The 20,991-nt window shown below is 27.7% G+C and overlaps 1 protein-coding gene across 5 annotated transcripts in view; it reads left to right on the plus strand.

Annotated features, from left to right (window-relative positions):
• The window catches only part of LOC129906654 (receptor-type tyrosine-protein phosphatase N2), a 61,548-nt gene extending 46,585 nt beyond the window's left edge, over positions 1-14,963 (plus strand). For 3 of the 5 annotated variants that reach the window (XM_055982486.1, XM_055982485.1, XM_055982487.1), the window contains 10 exons: positions 5,037-5,090; positions 5,172-5,229; positions 5,300-6,418; positions 6,496-6,579; positions 6,642-7,029; positions 7,088-7,267; positions 7,336-7,557; positions 7,621-7,833; positions 11,621-11,787; positions 11,868-14,963. In XM_055982486.1, the coding sequence (XP_055838461.1) occupies positions 5,037-5,090; positions 5,172-5,229; positions 5,300-6,418; positions 6,496-6,579; positions 6,642-7,029; positions 7,088-7,267; positions 7,336-7,557; positions 7,621-7,833; positions 11,621-11,787; positions 11,868-12,291 (2,909 nt within the window). In that variant the 3' untranslated portion in view covers positions 12,292-14,963. The remainder of the gene's footprint in view (positions 1-5,036; positions 5,091-5,171; positions 5,230-5,299; positions 6,419-6,495; positions 6,580-6,641; positions 7,030-7,087; positions 7,268-7,335; positions 7,558-7,620; positions 7,834-11,620; positions 11,788-11,867) is intronic. The other 2 variants (XM_055982489.1, XM_055982488.1) reach the window with 2 other exon arrangements.
• Positions 14,964-20,991: the final 6,028 nt, after the last annotated feature.

The raw sequence follows: 20,991 nt of genomic DNA on the forward strand, positions 1-20,991 counted from the left end.
CATTAATATTTTGCATAAATTATAATCTTAAAGTATTCAAAATAGCAAAACCGAATTTTTACTGATGGATTTTACTAATAGCTATAACTGAGCCCTAATTCTTCTGAATTTCTATTCATTGAAAAAAAATATGTGTTATTTTGGCACTTTTAAAAAAATTAAAAACAAATTATATCCAAAAAAGTCTTTTGAAGATAATATCGATAAAAACTGAAGAAAGAATAATTATAAAAACTAAATTTTTGTAAAATGCTGAAGGAGCTAAACGAAAAGCTCAAATCCTATTACATAGTTTTAATAAAGTTAATGATTGATCAAAGTAATTTATTTAAAAAGGATAAAAAATATAAAGAAATAAGAAGAAGAATTACATTTATATGAATTATTTGTTTTATTTTATCAACGACTTCTTTATTAGGAACTCCAATTGTTTCAGTGAAGTTTATAAAAACATTTTGGGGTTGTGTAGTCTGAATAAAATGATGAATAATGGCTAAAAATAAATGTCTTTTTAAGTTCTGTATTTTAAAACGATGTAAAGAGGCTGCAAAATCGTTTTGATAAAGTACAAATATATTTTCTTAATAGATGAATTCTCATTATATGTGGAACTTCGTGGAACCAACCATTTTTTAACACAAAAGTAACCCCAGTTTACATAAAATTTCATGTCTTTAAATAATTTTTATATACCTATTCCTGTATTTACAGTAATTAAGAAAGAATTGATGGGGAACCCATGTAGCAAAATCTTTCTCTAAAAGTAATGACATTTATTCTTAAAGTAAATGTTCAAGTTTTCAATAGTTCCAAAATAGAAATAGTGAACAAAACAAAAATAAAACAAATAAATGATAAGCAGGATCACTTAGTTCCAATTTAAGTTTGTTCCAATTATTTTGATTAATGTTTGAAAATGTCTATGCATTTTAACTATTTATCTTCTAACTTCCATTGTAAATGAATTAGATATAAATAAATTGTAAGAATCAATTTAAATGTTGTAAGAAATTTTCAGAAAAATAGAAAAAATAAATTGCACGACTGGGGTCGCACGTACTTGCTCTTATGCTTAAAGTTACTATAATGTTAAAGCTTTTTATTCAAGAAATTTAAAATTTGATATTTTGAAGAAATTTCATAAGTAGTAAAAAAAAATTAAATCTGTTTTTATAATTAATTAAACTCCGTTTTAAATTATCTTAAAAAAAAAAACAAATATGCCATTTTATTTCTTGTATAAAAAGGTATTTTTAGAAAAAAATTTTCGAAAATTGTAGGAGCCGTTTTTTAAAAAAATAATTTTTTATATATAAAAATTTTTTAACATTTTTCAAAAAAAAAGTTGGTATGCCATTTTGAAGAAATAATTAATTTACACATAAAAACTAAATTTCAAAAATTTTCATTGATCTGTTTTCAAAAAATTGATTTTTGAAAAAAAAATTTTGAAATATTTTTTAAAAAACCAAAAATGCGTTTTTTGAAAATTTTCTAAAATTTTAATATTATCTTTACTTACATACTTTTGTATAAAAATTTTCATTTAAATCGGGTTAATGTTGTACGAGATATTCAGAAACGAAAAAAACCGTTCTATAACAGGTACCGTTAATAACGGTACAAAAAATATTTTTTTTATTTAAAAAGTTGGCTCTTATGTGTAGTACTACACACAAAAATTTTAATCAAAATCGTTAGAGCCGTTTTTGAAAAAAATTAACTTTTCTATTTCCGTTATATGGCAGGTACCGTTAGTTTTGGTCATAAAAAAAAAATTTCAATTTCCCCTCTAGGGAATCACCAAAAACTGCTAACTACCAAGTTTGAAGAAAATCACTTCACTCGTTTAAGCTGCAGCTCCAGATAGAGACAGACACACAGACAGACAGACAGACAGACAGACAGACAGACAGACAGACAGACAGACAGAATTGCCGGACCCACTTTTTTGGCATTCTCCATCATCGTAATGTCATGTAAAATTGTTATCTCGAATTCGATTTTTTTTACGAATCCTAAACTTGCCCTATAGTACCTATATCGCAAGTAAAAAATACACGATGAACCCAGTTTTTTTTACAACTCAGTTTCTACTCATTTTTCTAATTTTATAGAAAGAACAAAACACAATACTTCCTTGAGTAATTTGTTATTGTTTTGAGTTAAAAATGAAAAATGAGTAACTTTTTAGGTGTAAAAAGGCACTGTTATAATATAAATAAATTTACAATCACTGTGGCGTATACGTAACATTTTTGTCTATAGCTAAAGTAAAACACTTGTTAATTTAATTGGGGTGTGGTAATTCCGTTTCTTTGTGTTTCTGACGGTTTGTCTGACTGTCTCTATGTCTACCACTTAATCGAATTTTTCAAACTTGATAGTTATGAGCTATCATGTGGAAATACAAGATAACGACCCCAAAAACACCAGCCGGTTAGAAAAAAACTTTTTGCAAATGGCCAATGCCGATGTTTTCGAGTGGCCACCGCAATCTCCCGACCTCAATAGCACAGAAAATTTATAGGATCTTGTAGATCTATAGAGATTACAAAGCGAAAGCATTCAAATTGCACAGAACTGATGGAGAAAATTCGATCAGAATGGGAACAAATACCATAAAATTTATGACAGTCTTTAATAGACTCAATACCAAAAAGATTACGCACCGTTGCACAGTGGGGCAGAATAGGTCGATTTGTGATATTAATTACTTCTACTAATAATAAGACATTTTTTGTCACTATATTTGCTTGTTGAAGTTAACAGACTTCTTGAATTTTATAAACTTTTTTTCCATTAAAATTTTTATTTTTCTCCAGGAAATTAAGTAAGGGGACAAAATATTAATACATTTGAAAAAACCTATAATTTTGAATTATGTTTTTTTTTAAAGTGAACTTTATTTTAAGAAATAGTTCTTCAGTTTAACCTAAGAAAAAAATTGTATGGGAAGGGGGCTGTATCACCCCTCGTTCCGGTGGGAGGGGCAATTTTCTTAAAATTTGACCTTAAATTGAAAAAAAAAATACATAAAATCAAGAAAAAGACATAGAATACTGAGCAATAGCTTTTTTGGAAGCTTATTTTCCATTCTTTCAAATTCTCTTTGATTAAAGTAGTTTTCACGAATACTTTTTGTGAAATATAATTTCAAAGTCAAAACTTTGAAAAAAATTGTCAAATTTGATGTTCAAGTTATATTTTTTTCAAATTTGCTTTGTAAGGTGGGACTGTTTTAAAAAACCTTATAGCCGCATCAATTTTAATTAAAAAAAAATTAATAAAAAATTATATTAAATATATTTTAATAAAAAAAAAAGTAAAAAACAAAAGCACTAACTTTATATAACAAATCACCCTGTTTCACGAAACTTCTTATAATAAAATTAAAAAAAAAAACAACTTTGAAAAGAAAAAAAACATTGTTTATAAGTAATCAGTGCATGATTGTCAAAAAAGAATGATTTTGTAATTTATTTTAATAAAAACAAAAAACGCTTTCTTTAAAAAAAAAACCGTTTTTTGAAGTTCAAAATTTCATTAAAAATATTTTAGGCAAATATTTACAAAAAGTGTTTATATGGGCTTATAGAGAAATTGCTTATCATGCTTTCTCCATTTTTAGACTTGCTAAATATTTGCCTAAACAGAAGATTTTGAGAAAAAACTTTAAGATGAGTTTCAAAAAATTCATTATTTTCTCATTAAATTTTTATATATTAGAAATTTTTTTAAATTTTTTTTTTGCCGAAGAATAGTAATTTTTATACTTTTATCTATGCGAGAAATTTGTATTTTATTTTTTTCTCAAATAATATTGAGTTTAAACAAAAACAAACAAAAGAACACCTTTTTTATTACTTATTAAAAACTGAATTTTTGCTCTAAAACTCTCAACTTCAACCGCTTGAATAAACATAAATTAAAGACTTTGAACAAAACAAATATGCTCATTTTATCAATTTTACTGTTAAGTTTAGAACTCGTGATCTTTTTTTCGCATAGCTTTAGTTTAAAAAATAACCTTTATATCACCACACTATATGGGGCTGCCCCACTGTGCGTTGTTTCAAATAAAGGGTTTCCAACAATAGTTTATGTGATGATTTTTTAATAGCCAAATAAACAACAGTTAAGGCTTTTTCCTACGAATATATTTACATTCATTCTTCTGAAAGTCTTACTGACTATTGAAAAATCAGGGCTAAATTTACAAAACTAAAATTTATTGTTTATTGCATATTTGCTTTTTTTTTGTGCTCGGCTAAAAACTCATATTTAGGTAAACTTTTGACTAAATAATTATATTGACTCTGTTTAATGTAAATAAAACACTTTCGATATTGTATGCCAAAGTTGGTCGTATTACGATGTAAAATAACTTTGTTCTTGTTTAAAACTCTTAAAACCTTTTTCGTTTGCATTTGTTTTGCTCGGTACCTTATGTAGGTTATATTGAAGACTCCTTTCAAGAAGCATTTCAATAGTTTAGATTTTAGATATCTACACAAATTTATAAGGCAAATTTATAAAGAGAAGTAAATATATTCGTCCTTAAGGATTTACTTTAACATCCCTACTAATCCCATCCAAAAGACGCCAAAAATGACAAAGAAAACAAGGATATGCCAAGGGTTTGGCACCAAAAACTCCAAAAACTAGGACTAGGTCGTCGTATTATTCCTTGTCGCCTTTACTTCCATTGTCCTCGTCGTCTTCGTAGTCGTTTGATTTCAATTTTATATGTAAACACAGAAAATCACTCTGACGTCATCCACCCATATAACTTATTATTATTTAAAAAAAAAAAAAAAAAAAATTTAAAAATACTTCCTCGTCCTGATTCTCCTTTGCCAAAAAAAAAAACCGAAAATGAAAGAAAGTTTTCTTTGAAATAATATTTTTGTGGGTTTGTGTAGGAGCATGTGGGAACAGCCACAAGTCTTGCGTCATGCCCTGAAAAATCTCTTTCAATTTGTGTCATTCTTCTTCTTCTTCTAAAATCCTTTATTCTCTTTGTATCCTTGCAGGATGTCATTTTGTTAAAACTCTATGCTTGGAAGGAGCCGAGGTTTGCTATGATGGTAAGAACACATTTATTTAAACTATCTCACGTGTCAGGTTGTGGAATTTAAACTTATTTTTTGTGTTTGCCTTTGTCCCAGATAACATCTTTGGAAAGTGCCTAGCGACTACGGGCGTTGAACCGGAGGATATTGATAAGTAAAGACCCCCATCAAACCACTTTTCGAGTCTCGAATGAATATTTAATTTCCTCCCCCTCTTTTTTTAGACAACCTTTAACGGAAGAACAATCTCGCATCCTGGCAACTATGCTAGAAGAGATGCAAGGAGCCGGTTTGGGTTGGGATCATCCTTTTGTTCAATGCCGCATCCAGGGTGCCCTATTCTCTCTGCAACGTGACACCCCATTGCCACCGAACTTATGCGCTAATTTGGCTCCAGATCCGGAAATTCTCGGCCCACAGAGTCCGATGGCATTTGTTCGGTTTGCTCCACCAAGCGAGGATTATGCCGAAGAGGTTTTCTTCCCGCCGCCGAAAAAACAAGCCTATTTCGAACCCACCGTCAATAGGATTCATCGGCTGAGGTCTTCCGGTTTTGAGTTATCCGATTCACCCAAGGATTTGGACTACATACGATCGAAGCCCAGTCCAATGGATCTGGAATTGGAACGTGAACGGGAACGGATACTTTTGGAAGACCAAAGGCGAAAGGAAGTCGAAGAACGCTTAAGGTCTCTTCAGACTGAAATTCAACTGAAGAACCTTCTGGCAGGAGGACCTCCGCACAAGGCATCACCTTATCCCAACGATGAATTGGTCTATTTGGGTCGATCAGCAAACGGTGATCCAAGTTCGGTACCGAAATCTTACTTCCGAGAAAATTTCGGATCATCGAAGGAAACCTGGCCTGTGGATGAACCTCGAATGCCCTTCAAGCGTGTAGACACTAGTCAAGATGATGAAGAAATCATGCTGAATACTAATATCTATCCAGTCAAGCAGCCGAAAAAAGCCGAAGGTGTTTACACAGAAGGCGGATTGGTATTCATGCCGGATCGTAATCGTTTCGATATGTCTCATTTGGGGAAGGAAAAAGCCAGGGAACTTTTAGCTAACATGCTTGGTTTTACTCGTCACGAACGTTTGGATGTTAAGAAACCTGGACCAATTGTTGGGCCACCACCATCGGCACATGCAACAACTGAAAAACCAGGTAAGGATTCAAAGAAAACGGACAAAGCTGAGAATAATAAGGAAGTTCTACCGGATCATATCAAAGGTGATGGAGCGACAAAGAAGAAGAAGGTGATTAGGGATCATTCGGATGAGGATCATGCACCGCATTCGGTAGATACTGAGTATGCGCATGTTTTTGTCAAAAATCCGTAAGTTTATTTTCAAGACTTTAGGTTTTACAAGCTCCCAAAGTTTGTTGTTTTTCAATTTTTTTTTTCTGAAACAGTGTTGATAGCTGGAGTGATGGAGTTCGGATTGTGAATGAACTGGCAAACATTCTTCACATGCAAGGATTCTTTAACTATTTGACGTAAGTTTTGAGCTTTAATTCAAAATTTGGGACCTCTTCTTACAAAAGTTTGGGTATTCTAGGGTCCATCCGCATGAAGTCTCCTTTCGAGTCGATGCCAATAATCCCGAAAAGAAAACCGCCAGTGATATTGCCAAAGCTATCAATGATGCTCGAGTCAAGAACAATATTCTTCGGCGACTTGGTGTGACAGTTGTTCGGGCAGGAGTTGGCGATAAGATCAAGGCCGATGAAGACGGAAGTGTCTCTGCATCACGCATTGAAATCGCCGAAGAAGGACCCGATGTAACACACATCATGGCTTATATGTTCGCTGGAGCTGGTGCTGCTGCAGTTATTGTGATTTTTGTGACATTGATATTGATTCGACGCCATGATAAGAAACGGGACAAGCTTGGTGGTCTTCAGTCGGGAATTTCTGGAGCTGAAAGTTGTACTAAAGATTATCAGGTAAAAGTTTTAAAGGTTTTATTTTCGTTCTCCCGACTTAGTATTCTAATTTCTTTAGGATCTTTGTCGATCTCGAATGTCTGGAAAAGGAAACACTTCGGAACCAGCTGCTAGTGGTCGAATAACGTCGCTTGCTAAGGAAAATGATCGTCCCCCATCGTCACGGTCGAGTACTTCGTCGTGGAGTGAGGAACCTGCGCTAACGAATATGGACATTTCTACTGGACATATGGTTCTAGTAAGTTTTCTAGCTTTTCCCTTAATATTTCAAGACCCTACAAGTTCCTTTTTTTTCCCATTTAACAGTCTTATATGGAAGATCATCTCAGGAACAAGGGTCGCTTACAGCGTGAATGGGAAGCATTATGCCGCTATGAAGCCGAACCAAGTGCCAGAGATGCGGCCTTGCAGCCGCAATGTTCAACATTGAATCGAACCGGAGCCCCCTTGCCATTTGATCATTCCAGAGTTGTGCTGAATCATTTAGCAAATGCCGAAGGATTGGATTATATTAATGCATCAACTATTGTAAGCGAAGATGACGAAACTAAGTTTAAAAAAAAAGAAATTGGGTGGAAATGTAATTAAAAGTGGTTTGGTTTTCAGACTGATCACGATCCTAGGGCACCAGCTTATGTGGCAGCACAAGGACCTTTGCCGACGACTTTGGCACACTTTTGGCAAATGATTTGGGAACAAGGAGCTGTGGTAATTGTGTCGCTTTGTCGTTTGCAAGAGAATGGTGAGGTGGCATGTGCACGGTATTGGCCGGAAGAGGGCGCTGAGGTTTATCACATTTATGAGGTGAGTTTTCAAGTTGTTTTGTTTTAATTTTTTGAAAACTGGTTAAAAATCAGGTAACGTTTTAAATAAGTTTAAAGGGAAATATTTATTTCAAAACATTATTTTTTTGTTTCTAATTAAAATGTTTCCTTTTTGATGTTTTAATAAGACCCTTTTTCCATTGAAAAGACAACACACATTCCAAGTTGTTGTGTAAACATTCTTTCTTGTATGAATACAAATTAAGTGATAAAATAAAGGACAATGATGATGAACGTGCCCATCCTTAAATGTATCTAATCCCACACCTATACTTGACCTTTTTTTTAATATAACCATCAAAAACATAATGATTCAATTTTGGAGTAGAAAACTTTCGTTTAAACATTTTTAGAACATTATGATAATTTATTTGTTTGGGGGAAAAGTGGACATTTTTTGCAAGCCATATAATAAAGCACAAAATAGAAGTGGAGGAAAATAATTTTACGTCACCTAAGGATTTCATTAGACTCATTATAAAAAATGAAATTCGGATGTGAAATTTAATACATCATTTGCATGAACAAATTATTAAATTAAATTGACCCATGATGTGCCTCTTTTAAATTCTTGGAAGGTTTTTAGTTTTTCGTTTGATTTTCAAAAGGCAAAAATTAAAAAATTAAATTAATATCGCCAAATAATAGAATTTCACAAATTTGGTATTGCCTCGAATTTTTAATCTTCTTGTAGAAATAAATTGTTCATAATACTTTTTTATAAAAATAATAAAAAATTAAGATATTATTTTTTTGAATTATATAAATAAGTTGGTCCTTGGAAAAAAAAAAAATAATCTGTCAGGGAGCCACTTTACAAAAAAAAAATATTGTATAGGATTAGTGGGTCAGGTACAAGGTATCCTTCCATACTAATTTTTAAATGAGAAAAAAAAAATTTGATACTAATGTGCTGAAAAAATCAGAAACAGAAATGCTTGATTAAGTCTTTTATTCAGTTAATTTGATGAGCTGACACGAGCTTCAAGTTGAGAAGCATATCGAATGCTAAGCCGATTTTTTAGTTGGTTTTTCAAAGAGAAACTTATTTCAAACAATAGAATAAAATGAAAGCAAAACAACTTAGATGGCTCAAATGGATACATCCTAGTAAAAATATCAATTAAAGAAAATGCATTTAAAATTTAAAATATGTAGGTAGGTAGTATGTTATTGCAAATACAAAATATTTGCATTTAAAAAATGTTTAATTGCAAATAAGTTTATTTTGCATTAAAAAAATTTTGTTGCAAATAAAAAAATTTCATTATTAAAAAAAAATCAATGCAATATGTGGGCAATAAATATTTTCTTCATTTATTCCGAATTTTTTTCCGATTTTGACTTTTTGACCATACTTTACCCATTTTAAGTATAATATTGATGCTAATGTAATTAGTTTATATTAGTCAAAATCGTCAGAAATTCGACAAATGTTAGAAAAAAAAAATACTTAATTCACATATTTTGTATTAGATTTTTTTTTCAATTCAGAAAATGTTTTTCTTTGCAAAAAGTTTTTTTTTCACTTAATTTTTTCAATTAAATTTACTGAACTAGATATTATAATCATTGAAACATAATTTTATTGAAAAAGTTATAGTTTGCAAAAGTTACCAAACATTTTAAGCAATAATTTGGTTTTTGCAAAGTCTTGCGAACCAATTTTTTGAAATTTTAATTTTAGCGATGCGTTTTAATGTAAAACCATCTTATATGAGCCACTTAAAGTTCAAGTAGTATAAGTCCAATTTTCGGTTTAAGAACGCCAATTTAAGTCAAAGAAGACCTTTTTATGGAGTTTATTGAAAAAAAAAAAAAAAATAGTCAAAATAGTACAATGCTGATTTTTGTTTTTAACTTGTAGCAAACCCTTTAATATCTCCAAACAAGTGGATCATATAAAAATGAATTTTTTAAATAGCTAACACTTAATGCAGTTCTTCATAGTTCATATCATAATAATGCTCGCCTTATTTGCCGCCATCTTGAATGAACAAAGCTCTATGAAAAATAGGTGTAAAAACAAATGTAAGTCCTAATATGAGAAGTGATGACTTCCTAACCTTAGTTCAATACTACAATCAGCTTAATTTATCATTGGAACAAAATTTCTGTTATGATATTTCTTTCAAAATTATACCAAAAATGCTTGGAAGCTTAACACTGTTGTGAAATTATATTAACTTTTCGAATATAGGTAATCGCATTGTTATAAACTTTTAGAGGTGACTATATTTATTTAGTATAAAACTATAAAAAGCTGTTCAAGACCACTTTAATAAAATAAGAACATTTTAGTAACACAAAATTTGCAAGCCTTAAATTAAATTTCATTTCTCTCATTTTATACCAAACACCACCACAATTATACATAGTTTTACCTTAAAATTCAGTGCTATAAAGTCAGAATTATGTGTACAAATAACAACAAATATTTTAAATTGGTCAAGTCAACTTCATTAAATTTGAAGATCATTTGAATAGGAAGACAATATTTGTTTGAATTAATCTTGATGATACCCCTAACGAGGTATCTGTTCGGAGGAAGTTCCGAAACGATAGCCCATTTCTTTCAAGGTATCCACTTCTGAACAAGCAGAGATCAGAAATAACAGACAACCTTTATTTTCAATTGGTTTCTCTCTGAGAGTTACCACATTACTTTATATAGTTTCGGTTAAGGTTTGAGATTTATTTTTAAAAATCAAAAATAAAGGTTATGGGTTGAGATTTATTTTTTATTTCTTAAAATATCTCTCAATGGTTGAGATTTTTACCAAAAAATTAACGGAAAAGGTCAAGCTTTAACCGTTTGCGCTGAAAATAAATCAAAAATGGTCAATTCAAAGGAAAATGTCGAATATGTCAAGAATGTCTTTATTTTGCAAAAATAAGTTTTTATGTATTAAGTTCAACTAAAATAGAGTCTCAAAGTTCTTTAGACCCAAGATTATATCTCTTTTCGTTTAAAATGTATAAAATGTAAAGACGAAAATGTCTGTGATTTTAGTCGATGTTCTAATTGATATATTTCCAGATGAGATTTATTTTTTTCTCTCAGCGATAAATCTCACTGGTTGACCGAAATATAAAAACATACAAAATAAAGGTTTCTCTCAGACCTTGACCGAAATTTTTCTTTTTTTAAAATAAAGGTTATTTTATGACCTTTATTGAAAGTGGCAAGAAATAAGAGTTATTAAGGAACCTTTCAAAAGGTTGAGATTTATTTCTGATCTCTGAAATAAAGTATACAATCGCATTCATTTGACACATGTGTCAGCGTGATTTATTCAATAAATAAAAATCCTTGTGATGCTCAAGTGTTCTTAATTTCAACAAACCTCCCTTGCTGAGGGTTTATCGCAGTTTTTTTTATTAATCTACACTAAAAGATCAAAATTATATTTACATTTTTATATTTTTTTTCTGTGAAATTTAGCTTTTCTGAAAATATTCCGCAACTATTTTGTGTCGGAAAATTTCAGATGAAATTCAAAGCACAACTGTCAAAAAGTCTTTGCTGAACACACTTCATCGTAATGCGAATCCGAACGGATACCTCGATAGGGCTGAAGATAGTTGTCCAAAGAAAATGAAAAAAAAAAGTGTGAAAAGATGTCTAATGTGACATTGAGTAACGGCATTTTGGCAATGATTTTCAAATTCAGAATTTTTAAAAACCAAATTTTCAATTATTTTGAAATTTTTTTTTTTTTTGCAAATTCATTTAATTGCTAAAACGTTTCTCTTATTCTTTTCAGGTACACTTAGTAAGTGAACACATTTGGTGTGATGACTACCTTGTTCGCTCATTCTATCTCAAGAACCTGCGCACCAGTGAAACACGCACAGTTACACAATTCCACTTCTTGTCATGGCCACAAGGTGGAGTACCAGCATCGGCAAAGGCGTTATTGGACTTTAGAAGGTTCTTTTTCAAAAATCTTTCCATACCAAACATGTAAATCTCTAAAACCCTCTTCTTTTTCTCTTGCTTTATCCTTGCAGAAAAGTAAATAAGTCCTACCGCGGTCGATCCTGCCCCATCGTCGTTCATGGTAGTGCTGGTGCTGGTCGAACAGGAGCCTACATCCTGCTCGACTTAGTTCTCGGCCGAATGAACAAAGGTGCTCGTGAAATTGACATTGCAGCGACATTGGAACATCTTCGTGATCAACGTGCCGGACTTGTAGCTACGCGACAACAATTCGAGTTCGTCCTTATGGCAGTGGCCGAAGAAGTACATGCAATATTGAAAGCTCTTCCCGCCAATCAAGGTGAAAAACGTGATTCAGATAAGGAACAACAACAATCATTGAAAGAAGAAGAACCTGATGAATCAACAGAAAATGATGAATTATTGAAAAAAGATAAAGAATCTACATCACCCGATGAGAAAACAACTAAAAAATCTGAAAATGATAAAAAATAATTAAAAAAAAAAATAAAGAGACAAAAATAAGTTAAGTTTTTAAATTTAAAAAAATATGTTTTTGTTTTAATTTTTAATTTTAATATATTTTTTTTAATGATAAGGCTTTATAAGGAACGATTAATTAATTTTTAACAAAAAAAAAACAAAACAAAAATAATAATAAAATAAATGTATGTTTTAGTTAAGGAATTTTGTGTGAAAGCTTAAAAAAATAATTTAATTGTTTTTTTTTTTTTTTTTAATATTAATTTTTTAAATCATCTAATCTGTTTATCACTCAACGATTTCTATCCAGCCATTAACGTTGAGTGATTAACAAGATTATGATTTTTATATCACAAAAATTAAAAAAAAAATTAAAACAAATCACAAAAATATATTAAATCAAATATAAATGTTATTTAAAAAAATAAAAAAAAAAAAATATATAGCTACAGTTTATTAATCAATGTGTTAATTTTAAAAATAAAATAAAACAAAACAAAAAAATTGGTACAGTTCAGTGTATTTCAAAATTATAAAAAATTAAAAAAAAAAAAAAAAACGGCATAAGATACTGAGGTAAATTTTAAATTTTTTCTTAGATATAAGTTTAAAACAAAAAATAAAAATAAATATATATAGATGTTTAACCACAAAAATATATAAATATATATGTGTATTCCATATCAAAATATCTTAATGGATCATAACTAATTCTGTTGACGACACAATTTGCAATGAATAATGGACAAAATGCTTAATGATTAAATATTAAATATAAAAATAAAAACTTTTAAATAACAAAAAATGTAATAATATACCAGATTTTTTAGTTTTTCTATTTTTTAAATATATACCAATTATTTTGTTGACGACCACATGGCTTTGATATAAGGACTCTGCAAATAAATAAATATTAAAAAATAGTTAAAATAATCACTAAAATTATAATTTATAAAAATACATTTATCTTATTCAAAAAAAATAAAATTATATTCCACTCTAAAAAATACATATGCAAGAAATATTTATTTTATTACAGAAAATATTTAATAAAATTTTATTTCTTTCGTGATTTTTTTATTTTGAATTTTTTAGTTCTTAGTCATCACGATCGGCAGCTATTATCAAGTAAAGTAAACCAAAAAGAAATAATTCATTAAATATTTTCTGTATTAAAAATAAAAACAAACAATGTTTAATTGTAGAAAATTTAAGAAATCACATAAATTAATAAAAAAAAAAAAATAAAATTTAAAAAATAAAGAAAATAAAGAAATGAATTTTTTATTTGTCTCTCATCTCAACATAAACATGAAAAAACCACAGACAAAAATGAAACACATAGTACAACACAAACACAAACTCATTTATTTTATTTTTTCACACAAAAAACACAAAATAACTATATTTAAATAAAAACTAAAAAAAAAAATCTATATAAATAAAATAAAAAAAAAATGTCGGAGGTAAAAAGAAAATTCTTCAAGACGATTTAAGTTTTGTGACATATTTTTTGTCAAAATGATGTAACAATACTGCATTTAAGAGTGTAATTAAATCTCTTAGTAAAAGTAAAAAAAAAAAATACATAAAAAAAATTAAAGGAACAATCCCATTCCTACTTATATATTTTTATTATTATTCTTTTTAATGATGGTGTAAATTAAAAACAAAATTTTTAAGTTAAAAAAAAACCAACATACAAAAAATATATAAATATATATATAAATATATTGAAAAGTCTTCAGCTTTCATACATAATAATTTATTATAATTATACATAAAATATTAAATAAAATATTACATATATCAAATAAAACTATATATATACATAAATATAAATGTAAATTCAATTTTATTGTGAATATGAATAAATATTTAATCTCTAAAAAAAAATTAAATAACTTAAATGTTGTTAATGCAAAAAATAAAAAAAAAAAAAAATACAAAAATATTTTAAAGAATGATTAAAAAAAAACACGAATAGAATTTCATTTTGTACAGTAGACACCAGATAAAAATGTTGCACAACAAATTCCTAAATGACGGATAAATTTGCTTGCAAAAATTAAAAAAAAAAAAAAAAAAACTTAGAAAAAAAAAATAACAAGCATTTTTATTCTCTACTCTATTTATTCCTTATTAACTGTGTGTTAAATATGTTTCTTTAAAAACATATAAAAATTTGAATTGTGAAGAAGTACTTTATTATGCAAGCCAGAACTTTAAAAAAAATGTATTATGAAATTTTCTGGTTTTAACTTAGAAAAAAAAATACACTAAATTTTGTAAAAAAAAATTTAGTAACAAAAAAAAAAACTAAAAATATTTTATTATGATAAAATATATTTTTTTTCTGCTCAATGTAACATTTTATTATTTTTTTGAATTCGCAACAAAATGAAAACAGGCCAACACTAACAGCAAGAAGTAGAAAATTATTAAAAAAAAATTTAAAAAAAAACAACTTAATTTTAACTTTGTACATTATGGAAAAAAATGATGTTCGACAGAACAATTCTAGTCAGGGCAGGAAACCCATACTTACATTATTATTATATATATCTAATTAATAACATATAAATATATATATAAATTAATTTTGAACAATTCAAGAGTTGCAAAATAATAATTGCCGAAGTCCTTATTATTGTAGATTAAAAAAAAAAAAACAAAAATACATTTACTTACGTCAGAATGAAAAAAAAAAATCACAGTCATAATTTACTTATCGATGTCACAAACCAACAAAAACAAACCTAAAGTATAAATGTAAAGTAAATAAAATAAAATATTTAATTATAAGAAAAATGAAAAAAAAAAACTATAATAAAATTTGGGGAGCCTATTAAGGATAACAAATTACCTAATTACTTTTTTTATAATTTTATGCAAGGAAAAATACCTGAAAGTCTTAAAGAACAACAAAAAATATAAAACAATTATTTTATTTATTGTAGTTTTATTCTATATATATACAACAAAAATAAAACAAAAAAAAAAAACTTGACTATGTATATTTCAAGAATATTTAAATAAATGTTTAAAAAAAAAAATTAACAAAAACTACTTATTATATAAATTTTTATTTTTTTTTTAATTATTTTGGCTCTAAAAGCAATATACAAAAAGTTGTAAAAAAAAATTGACTTTAATATCTGATGAAATAGAAATAATTAGGCCGTCTCCCTGGTGTATTTTGTCTGAATTTTGTCAGCTTCAAGTAGACGGCTTTTAAACATTGCAATTTCATAATTTCTTATTGTAATTTTTAATAAAGAGTGAGAGAAATATATACATGGTGGCGGCCTAGAATATATTTTTCTCTCACTCATTTTTGAAAAAATTGCAATGCTTGGAAGTCGTCAAAATAATGAAGTTTGAAATAGTTTGATTTTTATTCAGACGTTTTCTGAAAACTTGACTGTGCTATGTTTTCAAGACTTCCCAATTGATTTAATTAATTCATATTGGTTTTTTTTATGAACTCAACAGAGACAGTTTCTCAAATGTTTCTTTTGCCGCTTCTGTGGGACTGTTAATGTTTTTTTTTTTTTTTGTAAGAACTTAGTGTGTACCACTTTCAAAGTGTAAATTTAATTTGCTAACGGTTTCTATTTAGATTTCTGTTTTGTATGTTTTGAACTGGGTTATTTATTTCTTCAAATTTTTCGGACTCGATCTAAAATTTTTTGAGTTCTCAAGAATTTAGTTCCCGATTTACAACGAATTTTATTTGAGTTTTCGAATTGGAAAATTTTCATGGGATTGGTTCGAAGAATACGGTTTTGAGCTGCTCACTATTTTGTAGCAAAATGATGCAAAAAAATTAAATTTTTTACACATTTATTTCTTCTCTAAAGTTCTAACTATGATTACATTTAGTTATATAGTGTAAAATTGTTTGAGTGAAAGATTTGAAATAAAAAATCAAATAGACAAGCGAAAATATTTTGAGGGTTTTTTTCCAAATTTCCCGAAAACTGCATTTAATCGAAAGCCGTAAGGTTTCGAGATGAACAGCCCTTGGTAGAAATAGAAAACGTACCCAATCAATTTTATATAATGAAGAAATGAAATCATAGTTAAACCGAGTTAACAAAATAGAGGATCTAAAGAATACAAAGTTCCAACTGAAACAATGTTCTAAATTTGAGTCCTGAGACGTTATGGAACTTGGTGAAGAAATGAAATTGAAACCAATTGAATTGAACAAATTGAAATCTAATTTTTCCTCAAAACCTAGTTTTAAGAGCTTCAACATTGTCAAGAAATTGGTATGGTTTGATTTAAATAAAATAGAAAAAAAAAAGGACAGAAGAATGAGCATTCTAGGGTTTGTGGGTTTTACATCGTGTCCTCAAATCTTCAGAGTTCTTATTTCTCAATAAATATAACATTTTTCTTGTTTGTCAGAAAATGTTGTCTTTACAACGGGCTTTAGGTCCAATTTAACCCATTACTATTATTTCGAACGACTCGAGGGTCGAGGCCATCGTAAAGTCTATCTACACAGAGAAAAATATGACCCGCTAAGAACTAACAGATTGCCATATTGTTTTACCGTCCATACATTTCATAAGGAAATCTTATTAAAATCAACGATTAATAAGGTTTTTTTAAGGAGATTTCTTATTATTTTTATAGAGAAAATCTTATTAAAATTTGACTGAAAAGTTGATTTTTTTTGCAAATTAGCACTAGAACAAAAATCGCGATCAATATTTTCATGGCAGGTTGGTTCAGGTGGTAAGGTGGGCGACTAATGATTTGAAGTCTCCAGTTCGATTCCCAGCCTGGTCATCATTTTTTTTATTTTTTTGCAGATTTTAAAACAATAAGGAAAACCCGATTGTTTTAATAAGGTTTCCTTCTTGGATGAAAACCATAGAGAAATCTTATTGTTTTTGTTCTATTTTATGTGGTCTATTTTTCTCTGTGTATTACATGTGTAGCAATTTACTGCTTTATCTGGATATTTCTTTAAGGCGTACTTCCAAGTTCCTTGACTGTAATAGATTAAATATTCCAAGCAAAGCAGAGTCACAATTTACCCAAAACTTTATTCCATTCTACGCAGGCTAAGATGTTATTTAATGTCGGAAAGAACATCTTTCTTTGAATGCTACCAGATGTTCATCTATCGTTACATTTTTGAATAGGTTGTAAGGCTTCGTAGTAAATTTTTCTGACAAAAACCATAACAAACACAAACATTTATATATTTTTTTGCAAACCTTCAGTGGCCCTTCTATTTAAATTGGAAATGAAAAAGCTTAGGTACGCTAATAAATCAGACGGCTTATTCTAACAATTAGACGGTTAGTATGGATAGTCAAACAGTAAAGAAGCTGAAAATAGTTTCAAAGATAGGTTCAAAGAATAATTGGAAGAGAAAAGTTTGATTAAAGCGAGATTTTAATTCAGTTATTTATTTTATGTTAGTACCTACTTATAAAAAAAAAACAGTCCACAGAAAGCTTAGTTCTATACAACATATCAGACTTTCAAAAAATTATAAGACTTCTTTTGTATTAAAGATCCGAAAATTAAGTTGGTGTTCCTCAAGGATAAATCCTAGGACCTATACTTTTTTCCTTGTTTATTAATGATTTTTTTATTTGTTTTCTCTTATTGCGACATTAATTTGTTTGTTTGTTTTCGAAATGATTGAGGATGCGATAAATAAAATGACAAAACTAAACTAGTTTATTGTTATTTCGGAAATGTTTTTGTACTCAATGGATAAAGGTTCCATTCTTTTGAAAGATGGTTTTTAATACTTCAAAAAACTTTTCCCAAAACTGTTATTTCTCAAGTTGAAAAAAAAAAAAAACATTAACGAATAAATGCTATTATGACTGTTTCCAACTAAATAAATCCTGTTTCTTTTTGCATGACTTTTTGATAATAATGGGTCATAACCATCAGCAGCAACTTTTCGCAATTTTTAAATTTATAAAATAAAAACATTACAGGCTCCAATATTTCTAGAAGTTAATTAGAAATGAACCCAATTCTTTTAACAACGGATGAATCTCTTAGTTTTGAGTTTATGTTTTTTTTTTTTAACAATTAAGATCTTTAAGTTAAATTTATTTAATTGTTTTTAATAGGATTTACTGCTTGGAAACTAATTAGTTGGAAACAGTGATGCCAATTTTATCTGATTAATCCCGCAATATATAAATATATTCCGCTTTGTACAAAAAAACACGCACAAGTTTGAAGATATACACGTATTATGTTCAGACATTTAAAAATGAAATATTAAAGGTTCATCGAAATGGGATCTGAAAAAGAGAAAGCATTTTAAAACTAATCAGGGTAAATTTTTTGGTTCATAATAGCAATTCAACAAAGGAAATGGTTTAAATTTTAAAACTTTAGCTTGGGTTTCAAAAGGTTTCTAAAATACATGTAAGTCTTTAAACTGCTCCTTAATTTAAGTAACTGAAAACTTTAATCAATTCATGATAAATTCATTAATCATCATCAAAATATTTTGTCACACTCATCAATTTTTTTTTTCTAACAGCCCCACAAAAGCGGATTAGGTACGTACTTTACCCAATTTAAAAACAAATAATCATACCTCTGTAGAGAATTAAATTTTTTGCAAGAAAACTCCCTTTAATATTTTTTTTATTTGTAGATTTTTGCTTGGTTTTCTATTTTGCGGTAGAATTTTTTTGATAGTAGAGTTTATTATTTTTTTTTTCTTTCTAAAATTAGCACTATTAATTCTTTTTTCACTCCCACTATAGTAAAATTATATATTTTCCCAATAACTCAATTTCTCTTAATTATATTAATAATAATTAGAAATAAAAATTACGTTTTTAGGGAGGAGATGGCTTAATTATTGTTATTTTATTTTTCAGTCAGTTAGAGCTTTTTAAAATCATTTTAATTTTTGGCAAGTTTCTTTTTTTAAATTTTTTTATTTAATTTAATTTTATTTATAAAAAATAAATTACGGTAAAAAAACATGGAATTATTTTTTTTTATTTCCAATACCTTCAACTCAAATTAAGAGAAACTTCAATTTTGAATAAATTTGGGCCGGCCCTGTTTATGCGAAACAATAACAATGTAATACCTACAAAAATAAAAAATAAATAAATTATTACTAATAATGTTTCAGCATAATTTAAAACGGTCCAAAAAGAATTGATCCTGTAAATAAAATCGTGTTATAAGCTATATTTTCCATCGGGAAATTAGTTTAAAACGATTGCAATTTTGCACTTGGCAGTTTCCGTCAATTAACAATAAATATTCCTGTTGAAATAAAAAGATTTTTATTAAAAATAACAATTTTCATGTCCAATTAACAATACTTAATTTTTAATAAGAAAAATTAATAACTAAAAGAAATAATAGAAATTTTAATAAATAAAAAATATTTTTAATACAACAATTTTTTTCATTTTGATTTAACAATGGATTATAATATTTCTGTGTGTTGAAGAGGCTTTGGACTTTAAAATAACAAAAACAAAAAAAAAAACAAAATATTTATAAACAAATGTTTATCCATTCCATTTCCGGGAATATACATTTGAAGTTCATGTTTATTGTTTTATTTTTTAAAAAAAATCAAAGTTTCAGTGAGTGTACAGAAAATTTTTAATTTTGTACATATTTCACGTTTTTCACGTGTAAACCAATTGAATTGAAAATTGTATTAGCAGTAGCTTGAAAATAACAATAACAAATAAATATTAAAAATTTAATATCTATTAAAAAAATACATAATTATAATATTCAATATTGCATTGTAAAAATAAATATTTCAATATTATTATTCATCAATAGATACAGAGTTACTTAATCAACAATATTGCAAAAAAAAAAATAAACACTCAGTAAAATATTATTCACAAATTTTATTAAATAATCAAAAATAAATTTTAATATAAAGAAAAATAAAAAAACAATGTGAGCTCAAATTCATTGAAAACCAGTTAAGAGATATAAACTATAACCAAAAATTAATTTATTTAATATATATATTTTGACATATTTTATTAGCATTGCTTAAAAATATGCCTCGTTAAAAAATTGAAACAGCCAATTAAGCATAAAATACACTATTCAAAATTGTGGCCAATAAAGGATAAAACTGATTCATATGTATAATAGATTTATGTCCAAGTAGATTCTAAAAAAACATACATTTTTCTTAATAAAAAATATTAATAGATGTTTTAAAAGATTTACTAAAAATAGACACTCAACCATAAAATTTCTTAAGATAATACTTAAGGATTGTTACCATAAAAATATATTATATCGACTCTCAAAAAAAAAAAAACAAAAAATCATTTTCTTCAAACATAATATAATTCAAATTCTATATACAAAATAAATATTTAATCCATCTTAAAACTCACAATCTATTACAATATTATATAAATCTATTACTATAACAGCTAAAACAATTTTTTCTTCAAACTTTTTTTCTCAAGAAAATACAAAATAAAATATTATTAAAACCATGTAATTAAATATTCAAAATGTTGAAAAATACTGTCCAAAAATATAATTATTCACTAATGTAAATTAAATGTATTCAACTTAACAAATATATGTAGTAGATTAAAGTAGCAAAAAGCAAAGCAAAAAAAAAAAAACAAAATGTTGTTATTTTTTAAAGCGCAATGAATAAATGGATTTTCAAATGTTTTCAAGAATGCTGCTGCTGAT

The sequence above is a fragment of the Episyrphus balteatus genome, chromosome 1 (assembly GCF_945859705.1).
Source record: "Episyrphus balteatus chromosome 1, idEpiBalt1.1, whole genome shotgun sequence".
NCBI lineage: Eukaryota > Metazoa > Arthropoda > Insecta > Diptera > Syrphidae > Episyrphus > Episyrphus balteatus.